The sequence below is a fragment of the Corvus brachyrhynchos genome, unplaced genomic scaffold (assembly GCF_000691975.1).
Source record: "Corvus brachyrhynchos isolate BGI_N302 unplaced genomic scaffold, ASM69197v1 scaffold266, whole genome shotgun sequence".
In the NCBI taxonomy this organism is placed as follows: Eukaryota; Metazoa; Chordata; class Aves; order Passeriformes; family Corvidae; genus Corvus; species Corvus brachyrhynchos.
Window position 1 is genome coordinate 3,354,763 of NW_008238633.1, and position 24,245 is coordinate 3,379,007.

The window sequence follows — 24,245 nt, forward strand, 5'->3', positions numbered from 1 at the left end:
TCCTGCTGCTCTCTGTGAATCTTGGAAGTATTGCCTCACTACATTGTGCAGTATTTACGACTTCAAAGTACATGCATTTAGAAATTATGTGCTTATCCTCTTCATTTGTGAGCAAATTGAGGATTTTCTGTAGGTCAGCAAATTTACTCAGGCAGAAAGACAACAACTGTTTCAGTAAGTGAGGATTTTTATGCTTAAGCTATCTTTAAAAATTGGTATGAAAAATCATATCCTAATTTTAATTCTTGATTATGGTGAGAGATTTCTTGAAGTAGCCAGGTTTGCCTGTACAGTAATTATACAGTGTTTACCTATACAAGGTGAAAAGTGATTTAGATTCATAAAATGAAAAGCAAAAAACACTTTTAAGCAGTAATTATTGAGAGGGTAGCAGAAGAGTTAGGCTTTCTTACTTTGAATGCTTTGGGACCTATGCCAGGAGAGGTAATGTTATTTTTACTCAGATCAATCCATTCCAAATTAGGTATCCCATTGAACGCTTCATCTGAGATAGCAGTGATGCTATTTCCTAGAACAGAAGGCAAGAGAAAAGTTTGAATTATGAAATACAGTCTGCACCTGAGCTGTGTAGTATTGCACATAGAAAATACGTCAAAAAACCAGCTGCATTATGGACAATAATTGTGTGTAGATATCTTCATCTTAGTATTTAAACACTGGTATGCAAATCTAATGTTTGTAATTCATTGTTTTAAAGGCTTAACTGTAAAATTAATTCTAATTCTTTTCTATGGTAAGGAATGACAAAGCCTTAACAGTGTTGTTGACTACCTTTGAGGGTGGATAATGTCACAAAAGTCATGCAAAGTAGACCCATTAATTACCTGTAAGGTCTAAACTTGTTAGGTCTGGATCTGAGATGGGTGGTATTTGTGTAAGTTTGGCATTAATGCAGCTTACTGTGGTGTCCGAGGTGGAACATCCAGATGGCAAAGGAGGAGCTTCTACGGGTGGAACAGGAATTGGGAAATGAGCTGGAATTCTGAAAGCACCATCGTCTTCATCACTTTCATACTGCACATCTCCTTCAGCTCCCGCTCTTGGGACAGGCAGCTTCTCTCTGCGATGCCCTTTGTGCCTCTGGCGATTCTTTCTGCCTTTCCTTTTTCTTTTCTTTTCCCCTTTTTTGTGACCCTCTTTGTCTCTAATCTCTGTCACTTCTGTTGGAAGCAGCTCGTCCTTTTCCATTTGAGTTTGTGCTGATGGCAGAACGTTGGTGTTGTTGAGGTCCTTGGGTTCTGGGGAATCACCAGACAACTCACTGATGTCATCCAGTGAAATTATGCTGGAGTCCAAAGAGGAGGCTGGCCAGGGCAATGAGAAAAAAACCCAAAACAACACAAAAGAGTCTGATAAGAAACTAAAATATTAGTAAGCACTGTTTCCCACATACAGTAAAAAACTATGGCTGTAGAATAGTGCTCCTCTATAATATGGTTTGAAGAATAAAAATGTGGCGTTAGATTGCTGCTTGAGAAAAGAGACACTTGACTGAGAAATGATTGAGCCAGCCATACAGAACAGTTTGTACACATCTATGATTCATGACAAGTCCAGAAAAAAAGGTGGAAAAATTAATATAGCTTTCATTATCTTCCTTTTTGACTTATTATTAATTATTGAGTTTGTGTTGATGGAGGTGTCTAAAGAGGAAAAATAATGTGTCTGGGAGTGGGAGGTAATTTGGAAAAAATTCACAGAGGTCAAGACTTGTTCTCGTCCAGAAGGAACTGTCAGGGGAGGAGTTGGCTGCAGGTGGGGATCTCACCAGGGAAATGCATTAACTTCATTACCAAAATGCAGTTTTTATTTCCATAATAGGACAATTCCAATAAAAGGAGTTTAAGTGTTTCAGTCAATATGACTTTTACAGTTCTCCAGTTAATTCCTATGATGTCTTGTCTCAGAGTGTCACATGCACATACACACGAGGATAAATATTTCTTACAGCAAGAGGAGATTGCGTTCAGTACTTTGCAGATATAAGATATTGGGAGTGCGGGAAGGAAAAGAAGGAAATTGCATCTCATACTTCTCTCCTCCATTCCTTTTCTTTTTAAAGGTACTGATTTTATTTAAATTACTGTGAAAAAGCAAGATTGTAGTTCTTTGGCTCACAAGAGTGCGAATTGACTTTCTACTCTTGATTTATATCAAATAGCTGCAGTTTTTTGCACTCTGTATGTCTAATACATTTATAATGGCCAGTAGTTATTGGTTGATCCTTTGTAAATGGAAGTGGGATAGAAAATATAAATAGATGTTATTTCTTCTTATATTTACAAAATTTTGTAGAGGTAGGAGAGAACCAGAAAGGGGAAAAAAAAAATACAATTGTCTTTATTACTGCATATTTAGCATCATCTTTTCTTTAAATGTTGTATCAAACTCATCTAACAGAGTACTCTGAGAAACTGAGGTCAGCTTGAGTGGAAACACTGAAGAGCTGCTTTTATCATGGAATTCAGGAAAATGTGTACCTTGTAACTCTCAGGATCATTAAATGCAGTGTTTGTGTTAGGTTTTAAACGAGGCAATTTCAAACCAGTAAATCTGTGGTGTCCCATACCAGTCTCAGAACACACTGGGCAGCATTCTCCTGCAGGAATGATGGTCTGGGGACATTTCAGAGGGTGGCACATGGTTGTGTCACAGATCACCTCTCCCTTGGAGCAGAGACAGGTGACGCAGGGCTTGGGAGACCACACGGCTTTATCAAACATGATCATCCCATTAGCTGTACACTGCCCCTTCTTTCCTAGGAACAGAAAATGGGAAACTGGAGTTAAACACTTAAACTCAACCAACAGCGTTCATTAAAAACTTTGGAAAGAAGCACTGCTATTTTGTTCTTATTTTGAAAATACGTAAAATACACCCTATTTAAAGGATCTTCTCATTATTCCTTACTTTTCATAGCTGTATTTTCTTCAGTTTATTAGTAATCTCCAGTCATGCAAAACCCGAATATTTTTTCCAGGCCTTCTATTCCTCTCTTGTGCACCAGAGATCTTTTCTAATATCTTGCATGTTAAATGAGAAAGCTTTATGAAGGCCCTACGGAACTGGGAGGGTAACAATATTCGGTTTATAGTGACAGTTCCTAGGCTTGGTGGAAGTAAAGTCCATTCTGGGATGACTGATGAGATGGCAAAAATCTCCACTTCCCTGGAACTTGCTTTATCTGAAAAAAAAAAACCCCAAAAACTCTTTGCTAGAAAAGTAGCAATCTAGAACAGCTTGTACTGTGAAATACTCTGTCTCTTAGGTTTCTGGACATGCATCTACAAAAGATTGAGATCTCCCCAGGGTACCAGTTGAAATTTTCAGAAAGAAATGTAGTATTTTGAGCTCTACTCAGATATTCAGTAGGCAAGTGATTTGGAGAGCACAGAGACTTGGGAAGGAAACTAATCCCAGTTTCTCTTCCTTCCAGCGGTGGAGTTTCCCTCAGCAGAGTCTTCCCTGGGCAGATCCCTCCCAGACTCCAGGACAAATGTTGCTCTTCAGCAAGATACTTTTTTATTTTTGGTCTTTTGAGAGAAGGAAAGCCAAGGCTGAGATTCTTCATCCCATGCAAATATTCCTATTTACGAGTGTACCTCTAAATCTCGTTGAGAAGCTGAACTCCCTCCACACCTTCCTTTTCCTCTTTCTAATCAACCTAAGAATGCATTGCTGAAGTGTTATTTCAAGATGAAAACCCATTTCTAAGTTAACTTTGTACTTCCCTGCATATAAAGAAAAAGAAATTTCCTTTTTTCCTATTCAGTTTGACTTCCTCCTTCAGATGAAAGTTAATACAGCAGAAAAACCTTATCTCACCTGAATCTGCATGCCAAGAGACTTTCATTTGTGGTACACAAATTGTCTTTGGAGGAGTTGTTTGCAGGGTTTGTTTTTCCCACACTCCGCCCTGCTCAGTGCCTGGGTGTTCAGTTTTAATAAGAGTATTTAGGAGAGCCTCTAAATAACCTTGTCAGAATATTGTAAATATTTGGTTTGAAATGTCTCTGGAATTAATATTTGTCTCAAAATGAGGCATTTTGCAAAGTCTTTCAAGGTAGTCCTACTGTCAGCTTCATAACAAAGGTTCTTTCTTTGTCCTTCTACTTAAAGACCATTGGGTATGAATCTGTTTTCTACAGGAAAAATTAATTATCAGAATTGTCTAATTTGGATGATCCTCTCTATTCCATATATTTTTAAAAATGCTGCGATTTAAATTGCTCTTAGGATGCAAAAGGTGAGAAATTAACGTTTTGAGTAGTTGCATCTTGGTTTTTCAAAGGTCTGGGACATCTCTGCCTCATTTCAGCTGCGTAAAGTTGTGCTCTAAGCAACTCCAACCATGTCAACTGCAGGAGGAGAGGAATTAGCCCAGGCCAAGTGTTAGTTGGCTTTAAGTCCCTTGTCATTCTACCCAGGTATCTGCAATCCAGCTGTTTGCTGGATCCTAACTTTGAGGTTTATATGCTTGCCAGTACACCACAATATTTCTTTTAAATAATCTCCAAAAGAAACACAAAAAGAATCCTGCACTTTCTCATGTTAAACAATAAAACATCAGCTGTTCCAGAGGAGCATAATCTGGCCTGGGAAGAAAATTCTTCTGTGCTTCCTAAAATTCTTTCTTTTGTTTTAGCTACTAGACTGTATCTGAAGTCAGTGCAGATCTTGTCTGAATAAGCATAAAGATAGGAGTTATCAGGCTTGGCCTCTGCAGGCTTCTGTAACAAATGATCCTTTTTTCTGTGTACACTAGAGTTGCATAAGGCAGGAGCAGTGTTACCCTTTTGGTGCACTACTGTCAGAACTACTGTCTGGCACTGCTGGGGATTCTCAGAACCCCTGTGAGACACAATAAAGGCTCTACTGAGATGCTCCTTAAATTTCCTGACCACTGAGTCACTTCAGCTTGGTGGTGCAAGCAGGGAGAAGTGGGGGTCAAGAGAGATTAGAAACAGTGACCATCCTACTCTGCTCTACCTCATGGACAGACAACTGCAGATTGTCTTATGTTGTGGCCAACTGTTTGATTTAATTTAAATATTCACATGATTCTAATCTGGAGGAAGGAGATACGTCTGGTTACTGTTAAACTTCCATTTAACTGTTAATTTTCATCCTGCATATATCTGTAAATTGGGGTGGATTTTTTATTTTTAGTCTGCTAAGATCAAAACAAGTAGCTAAGAGAATGGAAATTAATGTTTGGATTGCATTTTCTTCTATTCTGGAGCATGATTAATAATAGTGTTCTATTATTTAATAGGCTCTGTTTTTTCCAAATCTGACATTAACTTGAAAAAATTTTGAACTTTAAAAGCTAGACTAAAAAATACCTTGTGGTTCCAGTCTTTGGCAGATGAGCATAGGACTTTTAACCTTTGGAAATATGGTGTAAATTCAGCATGGAGTTCCAAATAAAATGAGTTCAGTGGTTTTAGCTCAGCTTTTGGATGCAAGTCCAGATAGAAAGAAACAAGCGGGGCGGGGAGGGGGAAGAGCTGTGCATTATTTCAGCATGACTGATGGTCCTGACAGAAACTCTGGAATATCTTACATGAAGTGTATGCTACTTACGTGGTATTTTCCTCTGTTTAATTTTAAAAATATTTTTAAATTAAAGGTTTGACATTAGTAATATGTATAATATTGTAATACACACTGGAAATGCCACAGTCCAGAATTTTGCTAGTTTTCCTATTCAAACCCCTTACTTTCAAATATTTGATTTGAAATGATGGTTCAGCCTTTCTGAAAATAAGGACTCACAATAAACAGTAATTGTGGAGAAAATGTGGCTAATTTATGTTTGAGACTTCTCAACCCAGTGGTCATGTCTGTTGTGGGACACACTTGAAAGGCTTAAATTCTTGCTTATAAAAATAAATTATTATCATTTATATAGAATATGGTAATGAGGGCATTCTTTTCTTTTTCCATAAAATTAATTAAACTGCATATGAATATTTTACTTAGTGTGTGATCTCTTGATGGAGGAATGGAATACCTGTATCTTTGTATCTACAGAGAGGACACAACCTTGTATTTCCTTACAACATCCCACTGTCTTTTCTTCAACCTTCAAACCTCTTTCTATGAAAAGAAATGGAACATTGTAACATCTAATAATTTTTGATTGGTTAATGACTGCTTTCAAATTGAAAAGTACTGATAGTGCTATTCAGAAGTTACTGGTTTTGAATGGATCACTGATTTTAGATTCTTTATTGAATGAGGGTTTTTCTCTCTGAATTTAGTTTTCTATCGTAAGCATCTTGTTTATAGTGTAACTTCCATATTGCAACTACTACCAAGTGTTAGTAAGTTATTTACAAAATCAAGAATTATTCCTGAAAGTTTGCACGTAGACATAGTTTGCTTTTCAGAAATGCAACCCATAAAGTAAAGATAAAAGAACTTGAATTCATTTTAATGAACACTTATGTTACTGGTGTTGGGGCTTCAGTGAAATGTTATTTGACTTATTGAGCAATAAATTCTTCAAAATGGCCTTCAAACTTGCTACACTTTTGAAGTTATGATAATATCCCAACAAATTTTTTGTTAGTTTAGATCAAAAAATAACGCAGAAAAATTGCAGGAAATATTGCTGTTACCTGGCAGAGCAGGATTCACGTAAAAAGCCTCATGTGCCAACCACCAAACTACCGTGGAAGGCCGCACGTATATGTGGCAAGTGAGCTAAAATAAAGCTTTAATGAGTTGATATGTTTGAAATGAAAAGTCAGCCCCCCACAAGGAGCAGAGGCGCTCTGTTCTCACCTGGTAAGACACTGTAGGTGCTCTCATGTTCCCCCAGCCCCACGAGGGAGTCAAACACCCCCATCACGCTGTCATCAATGTTAATGAGGGGGATCCTGGGCCCCGGGGGCTCCATCCCGGGGGTCCTCGGGGCCCTGTGCCCTGCCCAGGGGCTCCTTCCCAGCCCTCGCTGGCGCATCCTCCTCCTCTGCCTCCTGCCAGCACCGCCTTCAGCTGGGCAAAAGTCAGTGCACAGCGAGACCAGCAGGAAATAACAGAGTAAGGATGGTGCCTGCATGGTCTTGTGTGTCCCACAGAGTATCCTGGAATGGGAAAAGAGAGGGAAGTTAGGTACCTGGAGAGCTTTTAGGAATACGTCAGTCACACAGGGCATTTTTCGAGGCAGGTGAACCAATACATGGTAGGGCAAATATAACCGAGTTTCCCCTCGGAAAGGAATTGCCCTCTGAGAGCCACATGACCAATTTGATTTTAGTGATTCTCAGCAGTCACAGTCAAACAGGTGCTGGTTTGTATTTGGGGCTGCATTCAAAGAGGTGCTTTAGATTTGCAGTGCATTGGCAGTTCAGTAATTGTTGCTGCTTCCAGCAAGGGACTTCTCGAGACTTCTGTAAAGTGTGTCTTCTTTTTTTTTTCTTGTGATTGCTAGTATTTCTTCCAGGGTGTTGTAACTTCTGGGCTTGGGAATGGCAAAGTAACAGAAAAATGCCCAATTCATTTGTGACGTGCTGCCCCAAATGTTTTTGGTTGGCATTTCTGTGCACGGCATTTTTTCACTGTAAATGAAAAGATGTTGCTTTTCCATCTATCTCTGGCCATCCTCTTCTCTAACAGATCTGCTTGGTTCTGCAGAGGAGACCTTCAGGAAGTTTGTGCTATTTGTGACATCCCACAGCTACTTTTCCAGTGGAAGTTTTTATAAAGTGTAGGGTCTAATCAGGTCGATCTATAATGGGCTGTGTTCTGCATTTACTTATTAAGAAATTCAAAATAATTGGGCCTTCTTATGCTTGTGACAGAAAAATTACATTTACTGTCACCAATAGGTGGCATTCCAAAACAGAGCAGTCAGGATTCAGGAGTATGCACAGGAAGCGTATCCAGCAGTAGATTGCTGTACCAGTGTGGAAATAAGGCCCTGCATATCCAGGGTTATTAATGATTCGTCAGAGCTCTGATGCATAATTCTTTCAAAAAGGAAATGCTTCTGTCCTGTGGCCTATTTTAACTGACACAGCAGAGACAGGAGACATTTATGTTCTTGGGAGAGTGAGAATTAGTGAAGAACTTGGAGCTCTCGGGCTTTGTTGCCAAGACAAGGCTTAGAGCGTGTCCATGGTTTTTCTCAAAGGAACTTTTGAGGGGATTAAAAAAAGCTTTTTCTTAATGTTCATCAGTCTGGCTTTATATGTCATCTTTCACTTTGGAGTTGATCTTATTATAATTATGTTGAGTAAATACTGGATAGTATTATTTCAGGAACTTGAACTGGGTTTTTGCCTGAATTAGATTTTGTTAAAAAGCTTGTTCATCTTGGTATTTTCTGATTTATAGAACAGGCCAAGTTTTTGGTACAAGTTGCCTAACTGTTCTTTAACATAAGGCACATGATTGATTGCATGTTTTTCATGCTTTCCACATCATAATTCTCATTTTTTTTAACCTCATATTTTAAAATGGGAAGTTGGCAGTAAATAAGCTTGAGAGTCCGCATTTTACTTCTTTTTAATATTGTCGTTTCTGTGTTCAACTGTTTTAATTTTAAAATGTTATGGCAAATTTAGATATTAATTTGCAGGATTTGAAGTTAATGTTTTTATTTCTATATAAAGGGAATTTGAGATGCAAGCATCTCCCACAAATCTTCACAGCATCTCCTGGAATGGCAGGTTTTGAAATGAATCCAATCTTTAGTTTGCTGCTTTCTCAGAAATCACTTATTCCAAAATGCTGTATAGACTCTATAGCCTTTTATTTACAGAAATTGCTGTTAGTTAACATATCAGATAGCTGCAGGAGCTTGCCCTCTGCATTGAAAATGCCTGTTCTTGTTGAGAAAGTGCTCATTTCTGAGTGCCTCAGGACAAATGACCCAATGCCTTTGGTTTCTGACTTGCATGGTAATGAGTGGCTATAAAATTACACAGGAAACTTCTGTTCCACCAGCTGGGCTGAAACACACTAAGAGCCCTCAGGGAAAACTGGAGGTACAAAGGAAAGGCTTGAACATGTGTGTTCATTCTGTCAAGTTTCTGACATCTTAATTATGGTCCCATTTTTCTGGGGTACTCTATAATAACACCATAGCTGTGCAGTTAACAATGCTGCTACATTACACTTGGGCTTTTTTAACATTTAACTATTTCTTCCTGTGACCAGAGACACAAAATGAATGGCATGACTGAAATACTTTTCCATTCTCCATCTCTTTTTAAAAGTCAGGAATAATATAGGGTGAATTATATTACATTAACTGTACAAAAGATGTTTTGCTAGGAACTTAAACAGTAAAATTCTATAATAAATCAAATTATTTTAAAGTGAAACTTGGTTTCATAGAATACTTTATAAATACAAATTTTAAAATCAGAAACAAAACAACAGAAAACACACCACACCCCCCCAAAAAAAGTCTTTATAAACTAATCCTGTTCATATATGTGAATTTATATGAACCTTTTTTTTACACCAATTTAACTCTTCAGCACTGAAAGCTTACTATTGCTACTTTCAACCAAATGGTGTTCTTTGCATGCAGAACTCGGGCTGCTGAGTTCTTTCCTTGCCTTATTTAACAAGTGCTGCCTCATATTTTAAGGCCCAAATTGAAAGGCCTTGGGTGCTTTGGGCCTTTCCTGCCCATGTCTGGGATCCTCAGATTATCTCTCAGGAGATTGTATTTTGTATAGGGCCAGCCAACTTTTAATTTGGGGAGATTCAGCCTATTCAATTTATGACTTTTATAATAAATCATTGCATAGTAAATTAAATTATAGCTAGCCAGTGTAATTAAATTAATTGCTTGTGTTGCCACATCCTCTCAATGTGGCTGCATTGCTATGCAGTGTATATATATACTGCACAGCAGTATATACCAATTTTCATTTTACCCATAAATATTTAGATCAGGCACAGTATGTGAAAGCATCTTTATTACCTTTACTTTTTCTATGTAATGTGTTCAGTAATTTGTAGCTTTATCTTCAGTACCTGTCAGTTTGCTGTTATGTTAATGGAAATAGTTAATTTTTTAAAGGAGAGAGCCTTTAGAAATACCAGAGTATCAGAATTTATTAAATAATCCGTCTTTATCCATTCAGTCTAAATTCAAACACGTTCCTAAGATGTCAGCCTTATTTCTCATGACACACAGGGGTTAAAGTGCTTTACCAAGATTTTTCACTGACTCTTTTTTAAATGCATTGCACAGAAATGAGTTACATTTATTCATAGCAGCCAGACCAGTTGCACTTTCTGTTAGTTTAAGTTGGATGTGCATGGCAAACATTCAGACAGAACAAAAAGCAGCTCAAGGGGTATTGCACACTTTATCTAGAAAAGCATTTCTGTTCAGTATTGCTAAATATAGCCCACATTATTTCGGTTCAAATATTACATATTTGCAAAGTTAACATGAAGTTTAAGCCATTCAACACCATGCTTTAAGCAGTAATTTAAAATGTAAAACATTTTACCTTGTAATCTAACCTAACAGCAGATTCTGCTTGCTGTCATTTAGTCTCCCGTTGCAAATGAAACAAAAATCTCAGTGATATCTTTAAAACAAACAGAGAAACTGTAGGGATTGTTGAAACATGTGAGATGATTCCTTAGTTAAGTCTGAAATAGCTTCTTCCCCTGGGGACCCAGGGCTGAGTTCTGTGTGCAGAGACTCAGCTCGTGCTGGTGCTCGGAGCACTGGAACCTCGCTCGGGCAAATGAGGAGCAGCACAATGCCTTCGGTCCCGAGGCTGACAAGGCACAGCTGGAAATCCTTTTCCAGTACTTACAGTCACATAAGGAACAGGGAAATGGAGTGTTTTCAAAAGAAACAAAAAAAAAATGTGTATTTTATTCAGTGCTGGTTTATGTATTTAGAAGTTTAGTTTCCAGGTGGCATGACTTTAATGTAGATTTATTTAAAATAACAAGATCTAATACACTTTGGTAGATGTAGCCTTGACATAAAAGCATTTATTAAAATTAGAACTTTTTTTTTTTCAATTCATGTTTTATTAATCCCCTCCTGCACTTAAAAAGCCTGTCATCTATAAGCAGCAAACCTTGTTGTTGAAGTTTTAGCATGGAAAGTTTTTCTTTTGTCTATTTACAGCGATGATTTCACTGCGAGTTGTAGCTTATGCATGGAAAATAAAACGACCGGAGCACTTTCCCTTCATTTTTTCTCTTTGTAAGGCTAATTACATCCTGAAACATGATCCTGAAGCTCAGCTCTGCAGAAGCTGCGGGGAAGTTACTGATCCAGAGAGGAGAAGGGAGTGTGAGGGAAGGGAGGGAAGAAGGGTACATTACCACAGGTCCTGTGTGCGCCAGCAGAGCCTTTTCCTGCATCCCCAGATCGCGCGGCTGCGGAGTGTCCGGGTGGATGATGGGATGGATGGGTCTGGTGAGCTTCAAAATGACAAATTCACCTGGGAGGCCGAGTTGTCTGAGTTCTGCTGACATTAAAAATTGGTCGTTTGCTTGCGCTCACACTCTGAGGAATATTTAGACAGATAGTCATGGAATGGTGTAACCATTGAGTTAACCATAATTGTTAACTGGTGTGTGGCAGAAAGATCCTGGGAGAACACATTGTCTCTTAAAATAGGCATTCACTTCCCACTGTGCTCTGCTTTGCAAAGGCAAAAGAAGAAATATTAAATTTTGGTAATTTATCTGGAGCAGTTAGAAGGGAATGGAGACAGTCACTTAAAAAATGGAGTGAAAATCCAGATGGAAGGAACTTTAAAGTTTATCCCATTCCACCCCTCTGCCCTGGGACACCTTCCACTATCCCAGGGTGCTCCAAGCCCTGTCCAACCTGGCCTTGGACACTTCCAGGGATCCAGGGGCAACCACAGCTTCTCTGGGCACCCTGTGCCAGGGCCTGCCCACCCTCACAGGGAGGAATTCCTTCCTAATATCCCATCTAACCCTGCCCTCCTTCAGCTTAAGGCCTTTCCCCTTGTCCTGTCACTCCATGCCCTTGGCCAAAGTCCCTCTCCAGCTCTCCAGGAGCCCCTTTAGGCACTGGAAAGGGCTCTAAGGTCCCAAAGCCTTCTCTTCTCCAGGCCAAATGGCCCCAAGTCTCTCAACCTGTCTTCATTAGTGATGTGCAGATTCAGACACACCTTAAGAGATCCTTCAGTCTGCTTGGAGGATTTAGGATTTTCACTGTATGTCTGTGAGGCCTTTGCTTATATTCTTCTCAACTTGTATTAAGGAAGAAGTAAAGACAGCTTAAGGGATCTGCAAAGACACAGGTTCATGAAAATGGCATTGCACCTTCCTGCAATGAGCAGTAACACTTGAAAATTGTAGGAGCTGTAAAAGAGTGACCCGTGGCTGCCTGGTATCAAGAGGGTTTAGGGTTTTTAACTGGAAAAACCAGTGTCTGAGAATAGACATCATCTGCTGCCTTTCAGTAAGATTTAAATCTGTGTGAGATTAATAATTGGCTTTAATATTATTATTTACATTAAAAATTTCCACATAAAATTGCTGTCATAATAAATGAAGAAAAAAAATGTATATTCTGCTAAAAGTTCAGACTAGGATGGCAAATGATTTCAGACATACACAGTTCAGGTAGTGTCTGTGTGAGTGCAAACACTGCTGTGTCCTCAGGGATCTAATATTTACTGTGTTTATGGGAATAGCTCATCCAAGAGCAGAGCAAGTTGCCAATGTGCTTCATCTGCAAGTCGTGTTATGTCTGTCCATCCCATGGCCAGTGTTTGAAATGAGCTGTGCAAGGGGAATATTTTGGTCTGTTAAGATGCCTTCATGTGGAATTGTCTCCTTTGAGGAGAGAAGAGGCAGAGTAAACAGCAGTGACTAATAATTAGAATAACTTTTTTTTATTTTGTATCTTAGGGCAAACTGCCACTGTTGGTTTGTGTCTTGAGCAAGAGCCATAGGATGTGAGAAATGGCTGTGGAAGCCTGGAGCCTCTGGCATGGATTCTTCTCTTTTCCTTTCACAACAAGAACTATTAGTCAGTGTACAATAATATTGTTGTTGTTTTCCTTTTTAGCAATTTTGCTCCTTTCTGTAGGAGTTAATGGAGGGACGAAAAACATTTGCTACTGTGCCCTTGCTCTAAACCTCAGAGGAGGTAAAATTAATGTATAAGTTAATATAACAGAATCTGTGATGCTGAAAAGAGCTTATAGATTTTCAAACTCTGTCTGAAAGGCCACTTAAATACATGGAGAATTCTGAAACAGGAGGAATAATTTGTGTTTCTGAAAGGCCTTTAAGGTGCCTGCAGTGTAGTATTTTTGTCATCAAAGAATGCCAGGCTGAAGGAACATAAGGAGGATATCTTGAAAATAAAAATTATTAAGCCAACTTATGAAGTATAGAAATTATAAAGAGTACAGAGTATAGAAAGAAGAGTTGAAATAACTGTTTATGGTCACAGCATACAGAGACCATGGAACTCAGTTCTGTACCTTACCTTTTAGAAATGGAATCTTTTATCTTCATAATGGCCAGACCAAACAGGATGAGAGCAGGAATAGCCTTCACTGAGCCAATGGAATGGCAAGTGTAGCCTGGCCTAGCAGAGCAGAGGAAATCTTGTGTTTACTTCAGCCAGCCACTGATAAGTTCAGTATTGCTGGAATTGCCTCCCGACCTCTCGCTGTGAGTGCGCTCGAGCTCGTGCAGGTCAGCGAGTGCAGCCTTGCTGCTTGGAGCAGCTCAAGGCTGGGTCCAGAACAGGGGCTTCTTCTGTTGGTTTTGAAAGGCAGCGAGGACAGAGGCAACTTCTCTTGGCTGCCCAGATCTCATGGTTTGCTTTACCTTCTATTCCTTTATTCCCTTTCCTCCCCTATCTCCCTCACAAGTTCTTTTCTCAGCCATTTCAACATAGGCAGCCTGCCAAGGTTTACAATTTTGCAGACTTTATACCTTTATTTAACAATTACAATCTGGTTGTCCTATCATTTTTTCCTTGAGCATCAAAGGAAAACTGATGCTACCCATCCTCCCTTTTTAATTCTGCAATATTCTTCCTTTGCATGCTGCAGCCTGGTCAGGGGCACAACAGGGCAGCAGCCACCTGCATATACAGGATTTTCCTTTTCTGATCTGTCCTGAAACCCTTTGTGGTATCTCCCTCGTGGTGCCACAGGTGAGCAGTAGCCACATGCAGACCTCTGATAATTTTATATGCTTGCAAAATACCCATTTCCTTGGGGGGAATGGGGGGAACCCCAGTTGTTCTGTACCTGTTACCATGTCTCACCTGGCACCAAGAGTACATTCTACAGCTTCAAACGTTCCACAGTCATCCTTATTTTCAGTAGCCTTCTCTCACATTATATCATTAATGGCTATTTTACTTATGCCTCCTGGCTTGCTGTGTTATTTACAGAAGGGCTGTGTTGAAGTTGGATCTGTTATTTAATTAAAACACTGATCAAAATATTATTTCCATGAGTCGAAAAACACATCCACATTCAGGAATGTGAGGTTCTTTCTGCTTTGTTCAGGAATTGGAAGGAAAAGAGACAGTACTGAAAATTACAGCAGCGGTTTTTTAACCTTCCAAGGAAATACAAGAACAGAATGACTTTTTAAAATTGCTTTACTCTTAGTTGTCATGAAGAATCCGTGTAGTTGCTGGCTGGTTTTGATCAAAGACAAAGATGGAATCCTAAACTTTGCAGTTACTCATGTGGTTTACTTTTTTTAAAATCAAACACACAAGTTTATAGACGGAAAAAAGCTATGAGGGAAAAAAATTTATAACTGTTAAAGTCAACACAAAACATGAGATGGGGAATTTGGGACTGGCAGTACACTGCATTTCTGAAACCTGTTCCAGTTACTGCATTCCTTCAGTCATCAGTGGTCACAGATATCCTTACGGGGAAAAAAATACAGGAAAAGACAAAGTACTGCAGGTAAACCTTGAGATATTAAACACAGATTTTCCTCACCTATTTAAAAATATTAATAATACGTTGCAAAAAGCATGGGGTACGTCATTAGGTGGGAATAAACCTAAAATTGCAACCTGAGATGTGTGTGGCTGGGATCTATTTACATTTTAAAAAAGCTTCATTTTCAACTGTAACTGCATCCCAATTCCAGTTCTTTACTGCAGGGAACAGAATATTAATATTCATTAGTATTAACTTTTTGAGGACACTAATTATTGCAACAACTCGTTGCCTCTTGGTTGGGTTTCTGTTCAATCCCAGCGCATCAGTTTTAGTTTGTGGTATGTTTTCTTCACATTGTATCCAAAATGCCAGTGACCAGACAGATGGAAGTAATTTATAAAGCCTTTCTTTAGAGCTACCTGAAATTTAAGCTTTCACATATTGCCTCTATGTGCATCAGTGAAGAAATGCAGTGGAATTTTTGTTATATCATTACCTAGAGCTGTTCCCTGTGGTGTTCCAAAGCAACTTGCCCACCTACCTTGAATAAACAGAGCTTCAAACCCCTGGCCATTGTAAGGAAACGTGGAAGATTTCCCCTGTCCTCCTGCCTTTCTGTCAAATAATACCGCCTTTTTGGGGGGTTCAAATGGTGACATTTCCCTGTATATTGGGCAGTTCTATTTCAGCTATGTGCTGACTCGTGTTTCTCCAAAATACTCAACTCAGCACATTTCTGTGTGTCTGAAATAGCACAATGAGCTCGGCTTGGGGCTTGGTTTCTCTCCTGTGCCAGTATTGAGCATTGGTACTCATCGATAGAACTGGGAGGTTCCCAACTTTTTTCTAAAACAATTGTGTTTTGCAGCAGTTGTTCAGTTTCTAGTGTAAGCCATTAGCCTCCTGTAGGCTTTCACTGTTGTCATTGCTTCTCAGACACAGCTCCATTTCTTCAAAAGGCAGCTACATCCCACCAGAGCAAAGGGACAGTGTTCCTCTTAAAGGCTGGGCTATCATGAACATACAGAAATTTCAGTGGTTTAAATAATTCTATAAAGAAATATAGAATTTAAATATAGGAAATACTGAAAATATCTAGCTGTGGAAAAGTCTGTATTTTAAATATATTAAATATAGAAAATAACAGTATGTGATTATTCTAATAGTCTTTATTTGTTTGCCCTTTTCAGCTGGTTTCCATTTCCTTGGTTGTGCTTGGTTGCACTTTCCATTTCCATATAAAACACTATGTACTTCTCTGAAAAGGGAATGCATCATTTTTTAAGCTTCTCTTGTGCACTGTTGCCATCTTAGACTGTATCAGAAGTGACATGTGAAAATTGAACTTGATCTTACAGATAAAACTGGTGGTTTGAGATGTTGACAGGGAGATGTGGTTGGGTTCCTGTGACTTGCTGCTGATATCCTGGTTGTTGGGGCCTCAGATGTTTTCCCATTGGTTTTAAATTTAAGCAGGAATTAGTAACAGGATGCCTCTCCACTGAGAGACTGTCTCAGGAAGGAGATGTAAACTGAGGACACAAATATTTTGAAGCATTCTAGTCAAAACGAAGGATTTGTTGGCAGCTGGGACAAGAAGACACTTTGAGGACAATAACAAAGTTTGCTTGTGGTTTCCATCTAAATCTAAAAATTGGTTGTCTTTGCCTGTTGATTCATGTTTTTCCCATTACAAACAGTAGCATGAAATGGTTGGTTTGGGTGAATTAGAGGACAATGGCAAAAATTATTTGTACATCAGTTCTGCCAGTGAGAGTTTGAAGGGGGAACATGGCAGGATAGATGTGTGTATATGTACAGATATCTAATTTTTAAATTTAACTTTTAATACCATATTGATATTTTTGATTATCACCTTTCTAGAGATTTATAAATCTGCAGTGCACAAAATTAAGAATTGAGCACAAGTTGAAAACACCCCATGAAGTGAATAATTACATTTGCTTTATGATCTGATTGGCATTTGTGGCCAAACTTTGGCAACTCCAAACAAACAGGAGTTGTGTATCTCCTGATACTCCAGCACAGTTCCCCCTGTGTCACCTCCAGAAGGGAAATGGTAAAAACAAAAACAAACAAAAAAACCTCTGTTTTAACAAGTTATGTTTTTTGGATGGCTCTGTGTATGGTTTATAAATATGTCTTGTTGAAGAACATTGGCATTGTTTGGGTTTTTCCCAGGATCAGACAAACTTTGCCAGTTTATATTTTTATTATGATTTCTCCCTGTTCTTCACATTAAATCCTGTGTGTTCCCTTTCCTTTGGGAACTGGAGGAATCATCAGATGACTGGAGAATGAGTAATTTCTGAAACACTGAGTTTGTTTTCATGATACAAGATGAGAAGTTTGGGGCTGGGGAAGAGAGATGGGTTCCCTTGTAACTCCTGTTGTGTGCTGGACAGTCCCAGCTTCCCTCTTGGACTATCCCTGTGTAAATGCTTGCACAGGCTTTGATATCTAATCCTTCAGGAGTTGGACTCAATGATTGCTGTCCTTTCTAACTCAGGGTATTCTATTATTCCATGTTTATTTGCTACTTTTTCTTTATTTCATGGCCTTTACTTCTATTACACAACGTGAGTTGTCCAAGGTGGAATAAACTGATTTTGTTTATTTTTGTTGAGTTGGGATATTTTATAAGATCCATTCACAGTGAGTGCTTTGGTAACTGAGTGTTAGGATATTTTTGTCTCATGGGAATTAGCAGGAAAGATCCTGTGAGTTAATAAGGATTGAACTGTTAGACAATAATTCTGAATTCATAGGGAAATGCTAGAGATGAAATGTGATTTTGGAAGTCCAGGAGCTGCAGAGCTACAAATGGAAGTATTTTAAGTGGTTTTAAGAGGCACAAATATGTGCATAGTCTAGACAGTGCTACTTCTGCACTGGCAGGGGCAGCTGCAAGAAATGCTAATGCAGGAGCTGAGTCCCAACCAGAGAGGGGGGAAAAATAGGAAAAGCCAAAGGTGAAGAATATGCTGGAGGCCTCAGATGTTAGTGCTCAGTGTGTTTGGGAAGAGTCATCCAGAGGTCTTTCTGCAGTGGAAAAATCAATATTGAAGTAATCCAGAACTCCATTTTAAATAACGTTATGGTGCTCGCCTTCCTTCTCGAGTGTTTCCGTGGGATTGTCTGTATGGACCTTACAGTTCCTGCTGTGAGACTCAGCCTGCGTTTGGGAATGGAGCCTGAGTGTTACAGCCTTGTCTTTTTATATGAGCTGGGGGTAACTCCATGTTTAAATTCTGGGAATGGAAATCTTCCTTTTGTCTGTTGCTTAAATTTCCTTTTTCTTGAACTATTTTTACTTGAGAGGATTGAGGCTCCTTCCTCAAGTCCATCTGTGTGAAAGGCTGGTGCTCCGGGATCCAGGCTGCAGCGGGCATTTTTCCACAGCTTTCTGTTGTGGGGTTAGGACAAATCTCCTGGTTAGTGCATGAGGAAAACTTTAAACATTCACCGGGTTTGCACACAGGAATGTTTGGGTCATTTTAGTTCCCTAGAGCTTTAAAAGCACAAGAGAGCTAAACTGATTTTTTGGGAAACTGAAGAAGGAAAAAGAGAAAGTTTTAGTATTAACTACTTTCCTTTCAACTGGACTTCTACCAGAACAAAACATGTTGTTACCAACAGTTTTGAAATGTTTCTGCAAGGCCAGTAATTGAAATTCAAATTATGAAATGCCTCAAGTTTGCATTGAAAGTGAGTGAATTTCTCTGGCAGCTGCTGTTGGTATTATCAATGCTCTTTGTGTTGCTGCAGTACCTAAGCAATGAAACAAATATTTATGCACACGCATCACACAACATTCCTGGGCAGTGCAGCTTTGGCCTTTATAAACCAAATAAGGTGGAGCATAAAGATATGCTTTTTTCTGGCAGCTGCCTGTGATTTCTCCTCCTGGATACACTAAAGAATTCTCCTCGCTGCCCTAAATTGTTTTCTGCTTGCCAGTACAGAGATATTTGAGTCAAAATCCAGTTTGCTGTGAGAGATTTGGTCAGAAGTGTAACACAGTTTGCACACGTACAGTGTTATAGCTTTTCAGTGTTCCTTATTTTTGCTTCTGTTTTAGTTTTTTGGGGAGGTTTTGCAGCTTTCTTGTGGGTGTCATTGACTAGATCAAAGTTTGAGGATAGTTGACCAATTTTGCAAGACTTATTTATCAGTGGATTGAGAACTTTACACTCTCACACATACAATAATTATAAATTGCTAAATCTCTTCTTGCAGATGTTTGTGTCTTTTCAAGAATAGTTCCTGTGTCCGTCTTGTTTGTGCTAAGGATGTGTTTGGAAATCTGGAATGTCACGTTGTTGACAGCCAGATCTAAAGAACTGTATTTGGATATGACATGAAAAGAATTCAGTGGGTTTAAAGCTTTCAAGGGCTTTTCAGCTGGAGCCGTTCCTGCTCTTGTTGATAGAAACAGGTACTTCAGCATTGCATGTTAATGTTTATTTTCACATAAACAGCTGATAATTGTAAATAACCAAACAAATGAAAGCTACTGGGTGGCAGATTTCTGTGGAGTCTGTCTAAAATGTAATGCTTTGTAGAACCATTAAAAGGATGGATGTATTCTGGGAAAGACTTCAGTGTAGCTACAACATTTTTGATAGAAAACATAGATGTATAGATAAAGCTTCACTTTTTACCTAATGCAGGTGTTAAACCTTTCTGTAAAGCTCAGGAGGAATAACAGAAATACTGCAGTAGTATTTGTGCAAATGAGCACTGATTTATAGGAGGATGCACATGTGCATATCTGTGTCTGTTTAAGGAAAAATCTGCTCCTTCTGGAGGCTGGGGTAAGTTAATAGAATTCCGTACATTTGGTAGGAGTTGTGCTGTGGACATTGCCATTCGTCCACTGGTATCAAATCTGGGTGGAACTAAAAATGGAGCACAGCTTTATTTCAAGTGCAAGTCCCCCAGGAGTTTTCGGATTGTTTTGTGCCAGCCCAGGATCCACCTTTGTGAGTGGTGTGCAGTGAAGGTCATGGTACAGCTGCTCCTTAGCATCCCAAGGGAACAGCACAGGCAGATGTGACAGATTTTGGCCAAACCCCCCTCTGCTGTGGGACAGTTTTCTCTGAGTGATGAGATTGACCTCTCAATCAATTTATATCTCTTGGTGAGAAATGAAAACTGCTATTTTGGATGTTCCAGGGGGGTCTATGGACATACCTGTCTTTAGCAGGTAAGATAAATTTGCCCACATAGAAGCAAATAACTCTTCAGACCTTTGAGAAAGATTAAAAAACCACAGCAGTAAATGATGACCATAAGCTGAGTACCTTGTCTTGAGCTAATTTAGATTAACTAGGTGCTCTTCTTTGTGTCCTCTGGTTTATTTTTTAAATTAATCTCCCTACTTGGGAAAAAGCTAACACAGCATTAGAGCCAAGTCATTAACTAAATTCAGATGCTTTTATTTAGATGACGTTTAAATTGTGCTGTCTGGATGAGCTTGATAATGTAAACTGTACAAAAGCAAGTTGGGCCACATTTGATAATCAACTTTTCTGTGGTATTTCAAATCCAAGTTGCTTTATGCAATTCTGGACCCTTTTATTAAGACATCAGGAAGGCTTAGAGAGAATCTTGCAGCAATGTCTGTACAGGAAGGGGGGGAAAAAAAAATCTATTAGGTACCTTGCTTCTGTAATGGAAGAAAACACAAACTTGGCTTAATTTGTCTCCTAAAAATGCCTTTCCTGCAGTCTACTTCCTTCAGATTATTGAAAAATTGGCTCACAATCCTTCCTTCCCGGATTGTTGATACTTCATGCTGCTCTGCAATATGAAATCTTTTTTCCTTTCATAATTTTTCATCTCTGTATTATCCTTGGCTGTTCATTATCTCTTGCTAAATTAGACATGTCTGCTGACTTCCACACAGTGCTGTATGTAAAGTTCATCATCAAGAGATCTTTGATTATACTTAGCTGCACAGGGAGGGCAGGGGACTCAAAACACAATAGAATGAAAACTGATGTCAGTAAACTTGAGGAGGAAAAACAGAACTGCTGAGCTCTGCTGGTTTTCTGGGCATTTCCACCAAAATCAATGTCCAGGCTCAGTGTCAGTGCTCTCCCACAAAATCCCAATCGCTTCCTCTCCCCTGGGCTTGGAGCTGGGCCGATCCCTGTGCCAGGGGGTGGCTCTACAGCCAGCTTAGTCTTAAAACAGTGTATTTTAAAAGCTGAATAAAATGGCAAATAAGCCCAAGAATTTTAAGCTAGAAAAATGTGGGGTTTAAAACGTTCATAAACTAATGGAGATCTTTTGCATGGACAATTTAAAAAAGAAATATTGAAGAGTAGATTTGTTTCTTGCTCACTAAGAAAAAAGTGAAGAAAAAGCATCTGCAACCTCCGTGTTCCCTGTTTAGGACCTACCCCTTCCTGTTCTTCCTGAGGTTTCATGTTCATTTAATTCATTTTTCCTCACAAAAATAAACCTCCAGTATGTATTTTAATTTATTCCCAGTCTGCTGTAATTAAGTTGAGGATAAACACATGGTTGCCATATGACAAAGTGACATTGAAAGGAAATGAGACACAGTATTTTGTATACTCGGGCCTTGGTTATGCTGGGTTGGGTCTTCCGTAGACCTACAGCCTAGATCCAATTAGGAAAATACAAAATTATGGAAAATTATTGGTCACATTGTGAGCAGAGTGACAAACTGAATCATGTAGAATCATGGTTGAGTCAAGGACAAATAATAATAATGTTATGGAAATATGGAAGGAGGAAAGTAAGTGGCAATGCAAATAGAGCAGGGGCCAAAAAAGAGAAGCTGTAATCAAGCGAAGAGAACAGGAAAGGAAGAACAAAGCAAAGGGATTTCACTGGCAATGAGCAAAGGCTGCTGGATTTGGGGCTGCTGGTCAGTGGTTTCAGGTACTTGTGCAGAGCATTGACTCATCTACAAGAGGCAGACACAAGGTTGAATCTTAGCAAAGTGATCAATGACTCAAGTCACAGATCTGCGCTGATAAAAAGGGCAGGTCTGAAACGAGGTAGATGCGGAGCGCTTTTTATCCAAGTAACCAACCAGCTGTGCCTGTCCTGAGCCTGGGAGAGATTCTGGTAAATATTTGCAGATTTCCCCTGTCCGGGGTGACACTCAGCCTGTTATTCGTAGAATCCCAGGATGTTTGGGGTTGGAAGGGACCTTAAAGATCATCTCATTCCCCTATCCCAGGGTGCTCCAGCCTGGCCTTGGACACTTCCAGGGATCCAGGGGCAGCCACAGCTTCTCTGGGCAGCCTGTGCCAGGGCCTCCCCACCCTCACAGGGAACAATTCATTCCCAGTATCCCAACTATCCTGGGTTTCTGTCAGTGGCAAGCCATTCCGTTGTCCTGTCACTACTTAGCATTGTCAGACTTTCTCATAGGCCCTCAAATCTGCTCCCAAAATTCTCCTTTCCTCTTCTAAACAGTGAAACCTTCATATTGGTTGTGTCACTTGTAATTTTCATTTCAAAAGCAGAGGGCTGAGTCTGACTGAGCATGGGGGGTGGGCTGGGACTGCTGCGTGGACAAAACCACTTTGTCATTTTAGACAAAACCACTTTGTCCTTGTGTTCTTCTTGTCCTTGGTTCCACCGGCGCTGGAGGTTTGGGTGATTGGCATCACAAGGATCACCAGCAGGACTGGTTTGCTTGAGGAACTTTCCCTCAAGATGGGAAGATGGGAGCTGTATTTATTCTGAGATTTAATTACGAGTGGTGAAGCTTCATAAATCCATTCTGAAAATACAGTGCTTCTATGGGGTGTAATTTAGTCAAAGGGTGAAAGTGCATTATTGTCTGTTCTTGGTTACAATTCCTTTAGTTGCACAAAATGAGAAACTTCCATTTTCTAAATGTGCCTTTATTGCTTCAGTGAAATTCATTTTAAAATTACTGGTGTTATGTCAATGCTGGGATTTGAGGTCTTGGTGCTCCCACTGTGTCTGATTTCAGTTGGTGATAACGTGGCCTTAGCTGAGCAAACCACACAGAGAAATCACCCAAATCAGCCCAAATGGAGCCTCCTGGGTAGATTTAGAAATTGCTTGTCCCTACAGAGGCACTCGTGGTAGCATAACTCTTTATATACATCCTTCTTCCAGAACAACAAATTCAGAGTTAGCAGTAAAAGGGAGCTGTTGTCCCAGCTGGGAGCAGTCGTGTGTTTTCTTGCTAAGTGGGACAAAAGCAAATTTATCTGCTTTTATCTGGCATCTCCCTTGCCAATTTTGCTTTGCATTTGTAGCTACAGCTCTTAAGCTGAACAATTTGTAACATTTTCCTTAGGAGAGATTTCATGTGCAGAAAATTGCAGTGCAGCTTTAAACAGCTGCAGAATATTTTGTTGAGAAATGGCTACTACAAGTATATTCCCTGGGATGGCTCCGTGTGTGTGTAAAATCTGTCATGGGAGCAGGGGAAAGCATTCCATCACCACGGTCCCTTTGTGGTTTGAGACTATTCCTGTTTGAGACAAAAGTTCCCATAAGATTCCCTGCTTGGACTCCTGAAGGAGCTGGAAAAACGATTTCCGTCTAGAAGTAATAATAGCTTAGACTTTTGGTTTTGATCATAAACTGACATTTAAAAGTCATCTGAGGATATTTCTTGATTAAAGTCAGGTTTTGCTTAATGCAGTTGCAGCTGATCCTTCCCATCTGCTATCACGTACTTGATGGGATCTCTCCCTTGCCTTGGGTTTGGTTTACAAGATCCCTCAGGAGTTCCTGACTTTCCTAAGAGACCTTGCAGTGGCTCAGCTCGTTCTGTTATTCTGGTTTTATTGCTCAGCTTTTCTTTTCCTCAAGGAAAACTTGGAAAGTTGCTCAGCAGAGAAGATGAGGTGATAATGTGGTACCCACAGAGCGCTGGGAACTGGGGATCTGTCCATGCTCAACCTGTGCCTGGTTTTTCAGGCACCTGCCAGATCCCCATGTTTTACCTCTGGGATTCAGACCCTACATTTTTCTGTGTGGAATATAAAAAGCAGATTATGTGACTGCATTTCCCAGAGTTCATTCCTGAAATTATCAGTGTTTAAGGTCGCTGCTTAATGCTGGGTGTGGTAGCTTTGCTTCCTGCTCCCCCTGGGTGTTGGTGTAAGGTGGGAATGGCAGCCCGGATCCTCACACGCATCTGGGCAGGGGCTGCCCCCAGCCATTGCCAGGGCTTGGGTTCTAGCAAACAGGGATTGTAGGTATTTGTGGTTTGGCTTTTTGTGTGTTTTGTGGATAGCTAAAATACGACCTTTCCTGCTG

The 24,245-nt window shown here is 39.7% G+C and overlaps 2 protein-coding genes across 3 annotated transcripts in view; one reads left to right on the forward strand and one right to left on the reverse strand.

Moving 5' to 3' along the window:
* ECM2 (extracellular matrix protein 2) overlaps positions 1-11,569 on the reverse strand; it is a 16,538-nt gene extending 4,969 nt beyond the window's left edge. Inside the window, exons 1-5 of one of the 2 annotated variants that reach the window (XM_017737295.1) lie at positions 11,347-11,569; positions 6,814-7,115; positions 2,591-2,779; positions 846-1,325; positions 414-529 (exon numbers count right to left, since the gene is read on the reverse strand). In XM_017737295.1, the coding sequence (XP_017592784.1) occupies positions 414-529; positions 846-1,325; positions 2,591-2,779; positions 6,814-7,090 (1,062 nt within the window). In that variant the 5' untranslated portion in view covers positions 7,091-7,115; positions 11,347-11,569. Of the gene's footprint in view, positions 1-413; positions 530-845; positions 1,326-2,590; positions 2,780-6,813; positions 7,116-10,508; positions 10,741-11,346 lie in introns of those variants that run through there. The other variant, XM_008636052.2, reaches the window with a different exon arrangement.
* The window catches only part of CENPP (centromere protein P), a 113,044-nt gene that overhangs the window by 84,330 nt on the left and 4,469 nt on the right, over positions 1-24,245 (forward strand). The window lies entirely within an intron of this gene.